At 38.0% G+C, this 13,522-nt stretch overlaps 1 protein-coding gene across 2 annotated transcripts in view; it reads left to right on the top strand.

The window, feature by feature from the left end:
* MCCC1 (methylcrotonoyl-CoA carboxylase 1 (alpha)) overlaps positions 1 to 12,363 on the top strand; it is a 59,426-nt gene extending 47,063 nt beyond the window's left edge. For both annotated transcript variants that reach the window (XM_010855643.1, XM_010855644.1), the window contains 5 exons: positions 2,675 to 2,724; positions 5,670 to 5,807; positions 9,440 to 9,547; positions 11,473 to 11,544; positions 12,036 to 12,363. In XM_010855643.1, the coding sequence (XP_010853945.1) occupies positions 2,675 to 2,724; positions 5,670 to 5,807; positions 9,440 to 9,547; positions 11,473 to 11,544; positions 12,036 to 12,164 (497 nt within the window). In that variant the 3' untranslated portion in view covers positions 12,165 to 12,363. The remainder of the gene's footprint in view (positions 1 to 2,674; positions 2,725 to 5,669; positions 5,808 to 9,439; positions 9,548 to 11,472; positions 11,545 to 12,035) is intronic.
* Positions 12,364 to 13,522: the final 1,159 nt, after the last annotated feature.

Here is a 13,522-nt window from a genome sequence, read left to right as displayed (position 1 = left end):
TATTTTTTATTTTTTTTAATTTATTTATTTTAATTGGAGGCTAACTACTTTATAGTATTATAGTGATTTTTGCCATACATTGACATGAATCAGCCATGGGTGTACATGTGTTCCCCATCCTGAACCCCCCTCCCACCTCCATCCCCATCCCATCCCTCAGGGTCATCCCAGTGCACCAGCCCTGAGCACCCTGTCTCATGCATTGAACCTGGACTGGCGATCTGTTTCACAATATGATAATATACATGTTTCAATGCTATTCTCTCAGATCATCCCACTGTCGCCTTCTCCCATAGAGTCCAAAAGACTGTTCAATACATGTGTCTCTTTTGCTGTCTTGCATATAGGATTATCTTTACCATCTCTCTAAATTCCATATATATGCGTTAGTATACTGTATTGGTGTTTTTCTTTCTGGCTTACTTCACTCTGTATAATAGGCTCCAGTTTCATCCACCTCATTAGAACTGATTCAAATGTATTCTTTTTAATGGCTGAGTAATATTCCATTCTGTATAGGTACCACAGGTTTCTTATCCGTTTGTCTGCTGATGGACATCTAGGTTGCTTCCATGTCTTGGCTATTATAAACAGTGCTGCGATGAACATTGGGGTACACGTGTTCTCTTTCAGTTCTGGTTTCCTTGGTGTGTATGCCCAGCAGTGGGATTGCTGGATCATATGGCAGTTCTATTTCCAGTTTTTTAAGGAATTTCCACACTGTCCTCCATAGTGGCTGTACTAGTTTGCATTCCCACCAACAGTGTGAGAGGGTTCCCTTTTCTTCACACCCTCTCCAGCATTTATTGTTTGCAGACTTTTGGATAGCAGCCATTCCAACTGGCGTGAGATGGTACCTCATTGTGGTTTTGATTTGCATTTCTCTGATAATGAGTGATGTTGAGCATCTTTTCATGTGTTTGTTAGCCCTCTGTATATCTTCTTTGGAGAAATGTCTATTTAGTTCTTTGGCCCATTTTTTGATTGAGTCGTTTATTTTTCTGGAATTGAGCTTCCGGAGTTACTTGTATATTTTTGAGATTAATTCTTTGTCAGTTGTTTTGTTTGCTATTATTTTCTCCCATTCTGAAGGCTGTCTTTTTACTTTGCTTATGGTTTCCTTTGTTGTGCAAAAGCTTTTAAGTTTAATTAGGTCTCGTTTATTTTTGCTTTTATTTCTATTACTCTGAGAGGTGGGTTATAGAGGATCCTGCTGTGGTTTATGTCAGAGTGTGTTTTGCCTATGTTTTCCTCTAGGAGTTTTATAATTTCTGGTCTTACGTTAAGATCTTTAATTCCTTTTGAGTTTATTTTTGTGTATGGTGTTAGAAAGTGTTCTAGTTTCATTTTTTTACAAGTGGCTGACCAGTTTTCCCAGCACCACTTGTTAAAGAGATTGTCTTTTCTCCATTGTATATTCTTGCCTCCTTTGTCAAAGGTAAGGTGTCCATAGGTGCATGGATTTATCTCTGGGCTCTCTATTTTGTTCTACTGATCTATATTTCTGTCTTTGTACCAGTACCATACTGTCTTGATGACTGTAGCTTTGTAGTAGAGCCTAAAGTCAGGCAGGTTGATTCCTCCAGTTCCATTCTTCTTTCTCAAGATTGCTTTGGCAATTTGAGGTTTTTTGTATTTCCATACAAATTGTGAAATTATTTGTTCTAGTTCTGTGAAAAATACCGTTGGTAGCTTGAGAGGGATTGCATTGAATCTATAGATTGCTTTAGGTAGTATACTCATTTTCCAATCCATGAACATGGTTTATTTCTCCATCTATTTGTGTCCTCTTTGATTTCTTTCATCAGTGTTTTATAGTTTTCTATATATAGGTCTTTTGTTTCTTTAGGTAGATATATTCCGAAGTATTTTATTCTTTTCATTGCAATGGTGAATGGAATTGTTTCCTTAATTTCTCCTTCTGTTTTCTCAGTGTTAGTGTATAGGAATGCAAGGGATTTCTCTGTGTTAATTTTATATCCTGCAACTTTATTATATTTATTGATTAGCTCTAGTAATTTTCTGGTGGTATCTTTAGGGTTTTCTATGTAGAGGATCATGTCATCTGCGAACAGTGAGAGTTTTACTTCTTTTCCAATCTGGATTCCTGTTATTTCTTTTTCTGCTCTGATTGCTGTGGCCAAAACTTCCAAAACTATGTTGAATAGTTAGTGGTGAGAGTGGGTACCCTTGCCTTGTTCTGACTTTAGGGGAAATGTTTTCAATTTTTCACCATTGAGGATAATGTTTGCTGTGGGTTTATCATATATAGCTTTTAAGAAAAGCAGGAGTTTAAATGTCTTAGGCTCACAGAGATGATCATACCATGGATGGCAGATTTGGGCCTTAAGCCAGAACTTCTCTTTCCCAATTAATTACGTTTTCTACTATGACACTACAGCCTTTCTTGTTGAGGGGGAAATATCCGAAATATCCTATAACTGTAAAAGAGTTAGAACTTCAGTTTTAAACAAGAAAAGTCTGAAATTCACCTTTATTGAAACCTGTCTGATTTTTTAATTTTTTAAAATTTTATTGTCAGGGAGTTAAAAGATGTTGATATCCTTAAAAACTAGTTTTCCTTAGGTTGAAAGTGAGGTTTTCAGAACCTCAGTTACTGAATAAACTGTATGTCTTCTAACTGTTCTTTAATTTCCCCACTTTTTCCATAAAGATGTAGCCATAGCTGTAACATATAACCGTGATGGATCATATAGCATGCAGGTAAGCCTCCTTGGTTTTGTTCTACAGCTCAGAGCTGAATCTGATTTCTCTCATACTGAGTAGAGCATGTTTTCACTCTCTACTTTATTTGAAGCCATTGATTATCATGACTATAGTTAGGAGAATGTCATAAGCTTTTATTTCAGACCAATTTGGAAAAATTACTCCCTATATAGTTTCTGATTATTTACTCAGTTTGGCTGTAATTTCCTTAAGAATAAAAACTTGGTTAAAAAAATAATGATAATAATATTTGATATAAGACATCTAAAAAGCCCCTAAATTATGTGAATGTATTTATATCTAAAGCAGCAGTTCTCAAATGTTTGGTTTCAAGACCTCTGTACACTCTTAAAAGTTATTGAGATTCCCCAAAGAGTTTTTGTTTGTATTAGTTACATCTATTAATATTTACCGTTTAGAAAATTACACCGAGAAAAAAATGTGTTATTGTTTTAATGTATGTTTTTAAAATGTACATAATATGTGATTTGTCTTTTTAACCATTTTTAAGCATACAATTTCATGGCATTAAATCATTCACATTGTTGTGCAACCATCACCACCATCCATCTGCAGAACTGTTCTCCTGCAGAACTGAAATTCTGTCCCAATTAAAAGGGTCCACTCCCCCTCCTCCACCCACCCTTCCTGGGCCCTGGCAATCACCATTCTACTTTGTCTCTGCAAATTGAACTGCTCTAGGTACCTCGTATAAGTGGAATCATTCAGCGCTTACTCCTTTTGTAACTAGCTAATTTCACTTAGCATGTCTTTGAGGCCCTTCCATTGTTGTAGTATCCATCCAAATTCCCTTCCTTTTTAAGGCTGAATAATATTCCATTGCATGTATGTACTACACTTTATTTATCCAATCTAAATACATAGATGAGTAGTGGACACTTGGGTTGCCTCCATCTTTTGCCTATTATAAATAATGCTTCTGTGAACATCTGTATACAAGTATCTCTTCGAGACCCTGTTTTCAATTCTTTTAGGCATGTACCCAAATAAGTAGAATTCCTGTATCATATGGTAATTCTCTTTTTAATTTTGAGGGGAACTACCATACTCTTCCATAGTGTCCATACCATTCTACATTCCCATCCGCAGTGCACAAAAAAATCCAATTTCTCTACATCCCTCCTTGCCAACACTTATATTCTAGCTACTTTGTTTTGTTGTTGTTGTTGTTTTTATTAAAAACAAAAAACCCCTAAGGTATGGAAGTAGTATCTTACTATGGTTTTGATTTGTATTTCCATAATGACTAATGATATTAAGCATCTTTTCATTGCTAATTGCCTACTTATCTTCTTTAGAGAAATATCTATTCAAGTTATTTGCCTTTCTAAAAAAATCTGGCTGGGTTTTTGTTGTTGAGTCGCAGGATAAACTGAGAAAAGATTATCACCAAGCACACATTCCATTAGCCATCAGAGTAATATCATTATCATGTGTCCTAGAATCTCTAGAAAATTCCACTATATACTTGTAAGAGAATGAGAGTAGAAAAAAGACAATATTATGTTATTAAGAAATTGTTTGACTTTGTGGAACTCCTTAAGGGGCTTGGGGGACCCCATGGGATCCACAGGTCATACTTTGAGGCTCTTTAGTCAAAATTTTTGTGATAGACCTCAGTTTTAAAAAATCCATTACATTGGCAAAATAAAATGCCAAAGGATTAAAAAACAATGTGAGAACTCAACCAAATTCCTATAGTGAGTATAAAATTCAGAAAATAGAATAAATCATTTTTCCTATGAGCTAAGAGATTTCAAATCCAACAAAATGAATTTATCAATGATGCTCTTTAGATTCCCCAACACTTTGAGACACATTGATTTCCTTTCTCTGTGATTCAGACAAATGATGGGAAATCAACTTAAGTATATGGGTTGCAATTAATATTGGTAACCTCTGGTTTAGGGACCCCTTCTTATCCCTTGGTAAATGGTAAAGTAAATTGCAGATTTGTTCTGGTCTGCTCATGGAACTACCTTCACAAATTTAGAATGAGCTTCTATACGTCTTTAAACAAAACTGTTCCCAATCTAACCTTTATATCCTGAGAATTCCACAGACGTTCAAATGGCTGTCTTAGTAGGTTACAACGCAGAATGAAATGTCATATTTAACTTAGGATAGATGAGAACCATGTATAAATACTGCAGTGTGACCTATTTCACTTTAACCTATATAATATATTTGAAAAGAATAGCCACAGGACTCTGACTCTTAACAGGGGAATTGAAAAATAAAGAAGATTTAAATGAATTTTATGTGTATAGGGGAAATTTTTTCTTGTGTATATAAATGAGAAAACATCCTTTAGAACAGCATGATTTCATGTCCTTTTGTCAGCTACTTTGAAAAGATTAAGTGTGAAATCTGTTCTTTGGTACTCTGTCTCTCAGAGTAAGAAAACTGTGCTCAATCTCCAGCTAACTTATCTTCTTAAATCATAACTGAAAACCCATAAATTCAATCTCCATGTTGGTGAGATAAAAGAAATCAATCTAATTATGAGATTCTGGCATTATTCATCACTAACTTTTGCACAGTAAAACTCAATTTACTTTGGATACTCAGAAATGAGTATTAACATATAATATACTCAACTGAATTTTAATAATTTTTCTTACTTTGATTTGTATTTCTATCTCACTTTCTTATTATTATTCTTAAAGGAACTTTTATCCGTAGCATTATGGTGCTACTGTAGATATGTTACATAACTATTTTTTTTTTCTTTTAATTATCTTACTGCTGTTTCTTTCTAGACTATTTTGTTTATGAATCTTAGGAAATTTCCTGCATGATTTAAAAAAATGTTTTTACCTGTTTCCTTTTGAAACTATTAACAGTAAAGAATTGATTTTGATTTTAATTCTGTAAGGTTGTTCATTTACTTTAAGGATCTTAATTTTTTGTTTTTTCAGATTGAAGATAAAACTTTCCATGTCCTTGGTGATCTTTGCAGTGAGGGAGACTGCACTTATCTGAAATCTTCTGTTAATGGAGTTGCTAGTAAAATTAAGCTAATTATCCTGAAAAACACTATTTACCTATTTTCCATGGTAATGTCTTTTTAGTGTTTTATAATAACACTATTGGAGTTTGGGAGAAAATTGCTTGACCAGAAGTATTCCACTGAGAAATTAGAAAGATCCTGTTTTGGAACTTCCCTGGCAGTCCAGTGGTTAAGACTCTGTGCTTCCAATGCAGGGGGCATGGTTTTAATCTCTAGTCAGAGATCCTGCATGCCACACAGTGCCCTCAGAGGGATGAGGGCGAGCAGCACACCCTGTTTCCTTCTCTCACTGCTGTGACTTTGTGTCTATCCCCCTTTCAGTCTGAATCTTTGTCACGTTTCTACCTCTCTATTTCTCCATTCACCACATCTGTTCTCACAGATTCTCACTGACAGACACATATCCATTTCTTCCTTTAATTCTCAAATACTCTAAACACTTCCCCCAACCACTGTCCTCCTGGCACTGGGAATTGTGGAGACTTGGGAGGAGGTGACCATTGTGGGAGGAGTCTGTGGACCAGATACTCCTTACAGGGGAGGTGCGTGTGGGTTAGTGGTGGTCTCTTGGCAGTTGAAGGATGGTTGAGGTAGGCTTGGCATGGATATGATTAGGAGCTTGTTAGGAGACCTTAGCGTTCTGTGTGGGCGAAGAAAGGAAGTGGATTATCAAATTTCCTGTGACCTCTTCAGAGCCTTCTCACACTTGAGAACCATCTTCCAGACCAGAGTACTTTGTGATGAGATGCCTTCAGTATTCCAGTAATTAAACTGTATATTTGGAGTTAAGGATGATCTCCTTTTGCGAGGCATTGCTTCCATAGTCTGTGTGCTATAACAGTATAATGGCAGAGGCAGTAGAATGGATTGGTGAAGAGCATGAGTTCTGGTTCGTGACATTGTACAGGAGGCAGTGATCAAGAATATCCCCAAGAAAAAGAAATGCAAAAAGGCAAAATGGTTGTCTGAGGAGGACTTACAAATAGCTATGAAAAGAAGAGAAGCAAAAAGCAAAGGAGAAAAGGAAAGATATACCCATTTGAATGCAGAGTTCCAAAGAATAGCAAGGAGAGATAAGAAAGCCTTCCTCAGCGATCAGTGCAAATAAATGGAGGAAAACAACAGGATGGGAAAGACTAGAGATCTCTTCAAGAACATTAGAGATACCAAGGGAACATTTCATGCAAAGATGGGCTCGATAAAGGACAGAAATGGTCTGGGCCTCACAGAAGCAGAAAATATTAAGAGGAGGTGGCAAGAATACACAGAAGAACTATACAAAAAAGATCTTCACAACTCAGATAATCATGATGGTGTGATCACTCACCTAGAGCCAGACATCCAGGAATGTGAAGTCAAGTGGGCCTTAGGAAGCATCACTACGAACAAAGCTAGTGGAGGTGATGGAATTCCAGTTGAGCTGTTTCAAATCCTAAAAGATGATGCTGTGAAAGTGCCACACTCAATATGTCAGCAAATTTGGAAAACTCAGCAGTGGCCACAGGACTGGAAAAGGTCAGTTTTCATTCCAATCCCAAACAGAGGTAATGCCAAAGAATGCTCAAACTACCACACAATTGCACTCATCTCACATGCTAGCAAAGTGATGCTCAAAATTCTCCAAGCCAGGCTTCAACAGTACGTGATCTGTGAACTTCCAGATATTCAAGCTGGATTTGGAAAAGGCAGAGGAATCAGAGATCAAATTGCCAACATCCGCTGGATCATCAAAAAAGCAAGAGAGTTCAAAAAAAACATCTACTTCTGCTTTATTGACTACGCCAAAGCCTTTGACTGTGTGTATCACAACAAACTGTGGAAATTTTTAAAGAGATGGGAATACCAGATCACCTGACCTGCCTCCTGAGAAACCTGTATACAAGTCAGGAAGCAACAGTTAGAACTGGACATGGAACAACAGACTGGTTCCAAATAGGAAAAGGAGTTGGTCAAGGCTGTATATTGTCACCCTGCTTATTTAACTTCTATGCAGAGTACATCATGAGAAATGCTGGGCTGGATGAAGCACAAGCTGGAATCAAGATTGCCAAGAGAAATATCAATAACCTCAGATAGGCAAATGACACCACCCTTATGGCAGAAAGCAAAGAAGAACTAAAGAGCCTCTTGATGAAAGTGAAAGAGGAGAGTGAAAAAGTTGGCTTAAAATTCAACATTCAGAAAACTAAGATCATGGCATCTGGTCCCATCACTTCAAGGCAAATAGATGGGGAAACAGTGGAAACAGTGACAGACTTTATTTTTTGAGCTCCAAAATCACTGCAGATGGTGTCTGTAGCCATGAAATTAAAAGATGCTTGCTCCTTGGAAGAAAAGTTATGACCAACCTAGACAGCATATAAAAAGCAGAGACATTACTTTGCCAACAAATATCCGTCTAGTCAAAGGTATGATTTTTCCAGTAGTCTTGTATGGATGTGAGCGTTGGGACTGTAAAGAAAGCTGAGTGCTGAAGAATTGATGCTTTTGAACTGTGGTGTTGGAGAAGACTCTTGAGAGTCCCCTGGGCTGCAAGGAGATCCAACCAGTCCATCCTAAAGGAAATCAGTCCTGACTATTCATGGGAAGGACTGATGCTGAAGCTGAAGCTGCAATACTTTGGCCACCTGATGCGAAGCGGTGACTCATTTGAATAAGAGCCTGATGCTGGTAAAGATTGAAGGCAGGAGAAGAAGGGGACAACAGAGGATGAGATGGTTGGATGGAGTCACTGACTCAATGGACATCAGTTTGAGTAAACTCCTGAAGTTGGTGATGGACAGGGAGGCCTGGCATGCTGCAGTCCATGGGGTTGCAAAGAGTCGGACACGACTGAGTGACTGAACTGAACTGAACTGATGAGTTCTGATGTGTGAAGCTGTTTGCTTTCAAATCCTGGCCCTACCGGCATCTGCTTGACCTTGAGCAAGTTAAACTCTCTAGGTTTTAGTTCTCCTATTTATAAACAGGAATAAGTAACAATACCCACCTCATAACGTTATTGAGACCATCAAGGACATTTTATATATTTCTTAAGAAGAGTTCCTGGCTTAGACTAAGGAACTGAGAGTGGAGATGCTACTAAAATGGCTTGTAGACAGTGGCTGTCTTTTACCAACAGTTAGGTACTTAATTCTTTTAATCCCCTCTGTGGTATGTATGCCATTACTTCTTTATAGTAGAAATCAAGACTGAAAGGGGTTTAGTAATTTGCTCAAATGCTCAGTTGGTAAAGAATCCACCTGCAATGCAGGAGATCCTGGTTCAATTCATGGGTCAGGAAGATCTGCTGGAGAAGGGATAGGCTACCTGCCTCAGTATTCTTGGGCTTCCCTTGTGGCTCAGCTGGTAAAGAATCCGCCTGCAATGTGGGAGACCTAGGTTTGATCCCTGGCTTGGGAAGATCCCCTGGAGAAGGGAAAGGGTACCCACTCCAGTTTCTGGCCTGGAGAATTCCTTGGAGGGTCGCAAAGAGTTGGACATGACTGACCGACTTTCACAAAGCTAGTTAGAATCCTGGTATTAAATAAGACTCATATTTAACAAATAGCTTGAAAATAATCATCACCTCAGGCCTATTCATAAAACTACAGTGATAATATCTTAATTTCATTTCTAATTTATGTTATAAATATACATCCTATATATATATCCTATAAATATCATTTCTACTTATAGGATGGAAGTATTCAGATTGGCATTCCGGTTCCCCGATACTTGTCTTCAGCAAGCTCAGGAGAAACCCAAGGGGGTGCTGTAGCTCCTATGACTGGAACTGTTGAAAAGGTATTGACGTGAATGTATGTAGAATGATGTCCAGTAAGTCCCAATAAATGTCTTTGTTGAACTTTGTTTCATATATCCTTCTCCCCCTCTCTAAATCTTGTTCATTGGAAAGCATCCATTTCAAGAAAACAAGAAGATCTATCAAAGATTCAAGTTCTATATTACAGTCTTCAGTGAATCATAAATTTACCTAATTTATGATAAGGACTTTTCTTTGAAGTGAGAATTCCATCAAAGTAGTTGACTAAAATGGAACATTCACCAAGCATTATCCCAAATTTGAAAGGTATTGGTGAAGAACAACGTGTCTGGTGTTGAATGCAGTATATATTCAGATATGAGATCCATACTGGTGATGACTTCCAGTGGTGGTAGACCAGTGGTCTCCTTTTATTTACTTGCGTACAATAGAGTGCCCTCAACTGCATTTAAGTCATAAAAATCCTTGGTACCAACAAATAGAAGAAGAAAACAACTACTTAAATAGTGTGAATGATTTCACCTACCACTCGTGTGTGGAAATGTTTGCCCCAGAAGGGCAGTGGGCTGGGGAACTTGCACTTGCCTTTCACTCATTCAGTCTCAGTTCCCAACAGGCCCCTCGTCATATGGGCATCCCTGCACAGGTTTACGATTAAAGATGCACTTTTCCCCTCATAACTGGCCTAAACCCAGATTGTTGATTTCATCGAATGCCACTAAACTATCACTCAACATTGGGTGATCGAGGGGCTTTGAGACGTGTTTCTCATTTTTCACAATTTGGCCTGAACGCATTGACTTCAGAACCTAATTCTACTGTGTGATGTTTCTAAAAACTACTTAAAACCATGTTAACCGAGAAGATAGTAAAACCATATGGCATATATGATTTAATTTATACTTGAAAAAAGGAAAATAGAGATTTTTTTTCTGGGTTGCCAACCAGTTTAATTCTTTTAACAACCTAAAAACTAGAAAGCCAGGCAAGACCCTGCACTCTGCCTGTCGTGAAGACATTTAAGTGTAGTACAGGCATACCGTAGAGATACTACAGTATCTCTACTTGTGAGGTTCTCTACCACCAAGTACAGTACAGCAAGTCACATGAATTTCTTGGTTTCCCGGTGCATATAAAAGTTATGATTATACTGTAGTCTGTCAAGTGTGCAATAGCATCATGTCTAGAAAAAAAACAACATACATACCATAATTAAAAAATACTTAGATGTATGCGTAGCTGAATCACTTTGCTATACACCTGAAACTAACACAACGTTGTAAATCAACTATATGCCAATATAAAATAAAATTTTTTAAAAATCTTTATTGCTGAGAAATGCTAACCATCATCACTGCTCTCAGTGAGTTATAATCTTTTTACTGGTGGAGGAATACTGAAATATTGCAAGAATTACCAAAATGTGGCACTGAGGCACAAAGTGAGCAAATGCTGTTGGGAAAATGGCACCCAGAGACGTGCTTGATGAAGTTGCCACAAACCTTCAATCTCTTAAAAAAAGGGAAAAAAAAAAGGCATTATGTGCAAAGCACAATAAAGCGATGTGGGCCTATAGTCCTTCCCTGTTGGTGATATGTCTTGTCTGTCTGTTCATAAGAAAACAAAAAGACTTGAAATATGTAGAATGTATTCACTGATTCAAGGAAAACTAGATGAGGCGGGGGTGGTGAAGGTGGGGAACTAAGGAGTGACCCCACTATGACAGTGCCTGCAATGCCAGGTGGACCTGTGGGGCTCTGACTGGGGCCAGTGTGTTTGTCTTTGGCAGACAAGACAAGCACATAGACACATACTTCTCTGTACGTTTGTACCAACTCTGCGCACCACAAATCAGGTGTGTAATTTGCCCAGTTGTCAGACCGCATGTAGACCATCACAAGGGACCTCTCTTTTTAGATATTAACCTGTCGCTCTGAATCTCTAGGTGTTTGTGAAAGCTGGAGACAGAGTAAAAGCTGGAGACTCTCTGATGGTTATGATTGCCATGAAAATGGAAGTAAGTGAAATCATGGGTTCACTTGCCAAGTAAATTTTGGGAGCTATCGGTCCCAATTTTTCTTTTGTCTTATTTTGTAAGTTAAGACCATTTTAAATATCAGGGGGAAAAAAATCCTTCCCTAGTCCAGTTGAATTGGGGTTTCCTGTAGGGGAGCCCAAGGATCAGTAGTTTTTAAAAGCTTCCCAGCTGAGAGTCTACTGTGAAGCTTGGGCTGAGAATTACTAGCTAATCCAGAGCTTCCCAATTATTGACCTTGAATGGTTTACAGGTGTATCAAGGTAATGACGCCTCTCAACCCCCAAGTGCACCATAAACATGTTTTGATTTTCTCAGTGTGCTGCGATGTGAGAAAGGTCGGGAAGCACTGATACATGACAAAACATCAAAGCAGCTGACTTCATTTCTCACTCTTCCTGTGTCTTGACTTGGTGTGTGCTCAACCCTCGTTAGTATCACAGCATTGTCTGCCATGCCTTGTGTCTCTACAGCATACCATAAAGGCGCCAAAGGATGGCACAATCAAGAAGGTATTCTACAAAGAAGGTTCTCAGGCCAACAGACACGCTCCTTTAGTCGAGTTTGAGGAGGAAGACTCTGACGAAAGGGAAGCAGATTAAACTCCATCAAATAAACAGCCAGTTAAGCAACATGTTCAATACAGTATCCACACCAAAAAGAGAAAGTGCCTTCCTGCTTTTCTCGGGATCTGACGACTAGCACTTTTACTAAATGATTGTATGATTCTGCTTAAAACCCTTTCATGTTTAAAAATCATGTACTTGGGTCACAAATACAATAAATTCTCTCAAAATATTTCATACTAATAAAATTAAAGTATACTTTTTAAATTGGGAGACAGTATGGTTTCTTTCTGCCTCAAATATTATACCATGCATTGTTTTTAGGCAGGTGGGCAGCAACTTGATCAAAAGAGAACTGAGAGAGAAAAGGTCACTTAACTAAATGAGTTATCTCCCAGGCACAGTCATGACAAAAATGAACATTAACATATTTCAGAGACAGATGCCACAGCACTAAACTCAACCTAAGAGTTTTTGCCAAAGAGTAACTTCTTAGGCAGTTTAAAGGCTTGGATGTTATTTGTTTCTTGTTTTTGTGATTGGAAAGTTTCTATCCAGACCGCCTTTGTCTTTATTGTACTTGCTAAGCTTGTACAAATGTGTATCCACACACTTAAGCTTTTGTGTATATGTATTTTATGCACGTATATATAATATCTAAATTGTACGCTAGAATATAATTTTTCTAGAAACACACTTTCAAGCCTCTTCATTTTCAGGTATCTACTGAAGTGTTAAATATTTGTTGAATTGAGTTCTAGCTGCACACATGAGACTGCATTCAATGTTGTAGAGACTGCAATGAAATTTTAAAATATGGTCTTTGTACTCTAAGATGCTGATGACTTAATTGGGAAAATAAGACATGATCATGTGAAACGTTATGTGGAAAACAATCAAATCCAAAATTAAGTAATTCCATTGTCAAGAGAGTGGTGAGAAATGTACTAGATACTGACTTTGGAAATGCTGAGTTCCCAAGGACATCTGATCACACAGCAGTTAGAACATCCATTTTTCCAAAAAGGCAGCAAGAAACTCAACACACTAAGATGTGGGTCTGGGTGAAGGCTGATGGCTTATGATGTGCAGAATACAGGTCTTCAGGAGTTGGGGGAAGAGACTTCAGTGGGCAGGTGTGCACAGGGTAGGTTTCTTTAAGGAAGGAGAACCCAAGGGCAGTAGCAGGAGTGCATGGAAATTATACACTAGAAAGGAAGGAGCAGAGCCTACACTGTTGAAAATGAGCAAGTTGGGTTCTATATTCGGGAGCAAATCTGCCCAACTGGAGAGGGAAGTGCTTGGATGGGTGAGTAGGGACAATAAGAGAGAAAGTATGAAATTTAGTTTGGGACCAGAAGGTAACTGGCATGGAATGGCAGGTTTAGATTTTA

Source organism: Bison bison, unplaced genomic scaffold, assembly GCF_000754665.1.
Source record: "Bison bison bison isolate TAMUID 2011002044 unplaced genomic scaffold, Bison_UMD1.0 scf7180017864367, whole genome shotgun sequence".
In the NCBI taxonomy this organism is placed as follows: Eukaryota; Metazoa; Chordata; class Mammalia; order Artiodactyla; family Bovidae; genus Bison; species Bison bison.
Note: the sequence above shows the minus strand (reverse complement) of the source record. Positions and strands in the feature narration are given on the sequence as shown.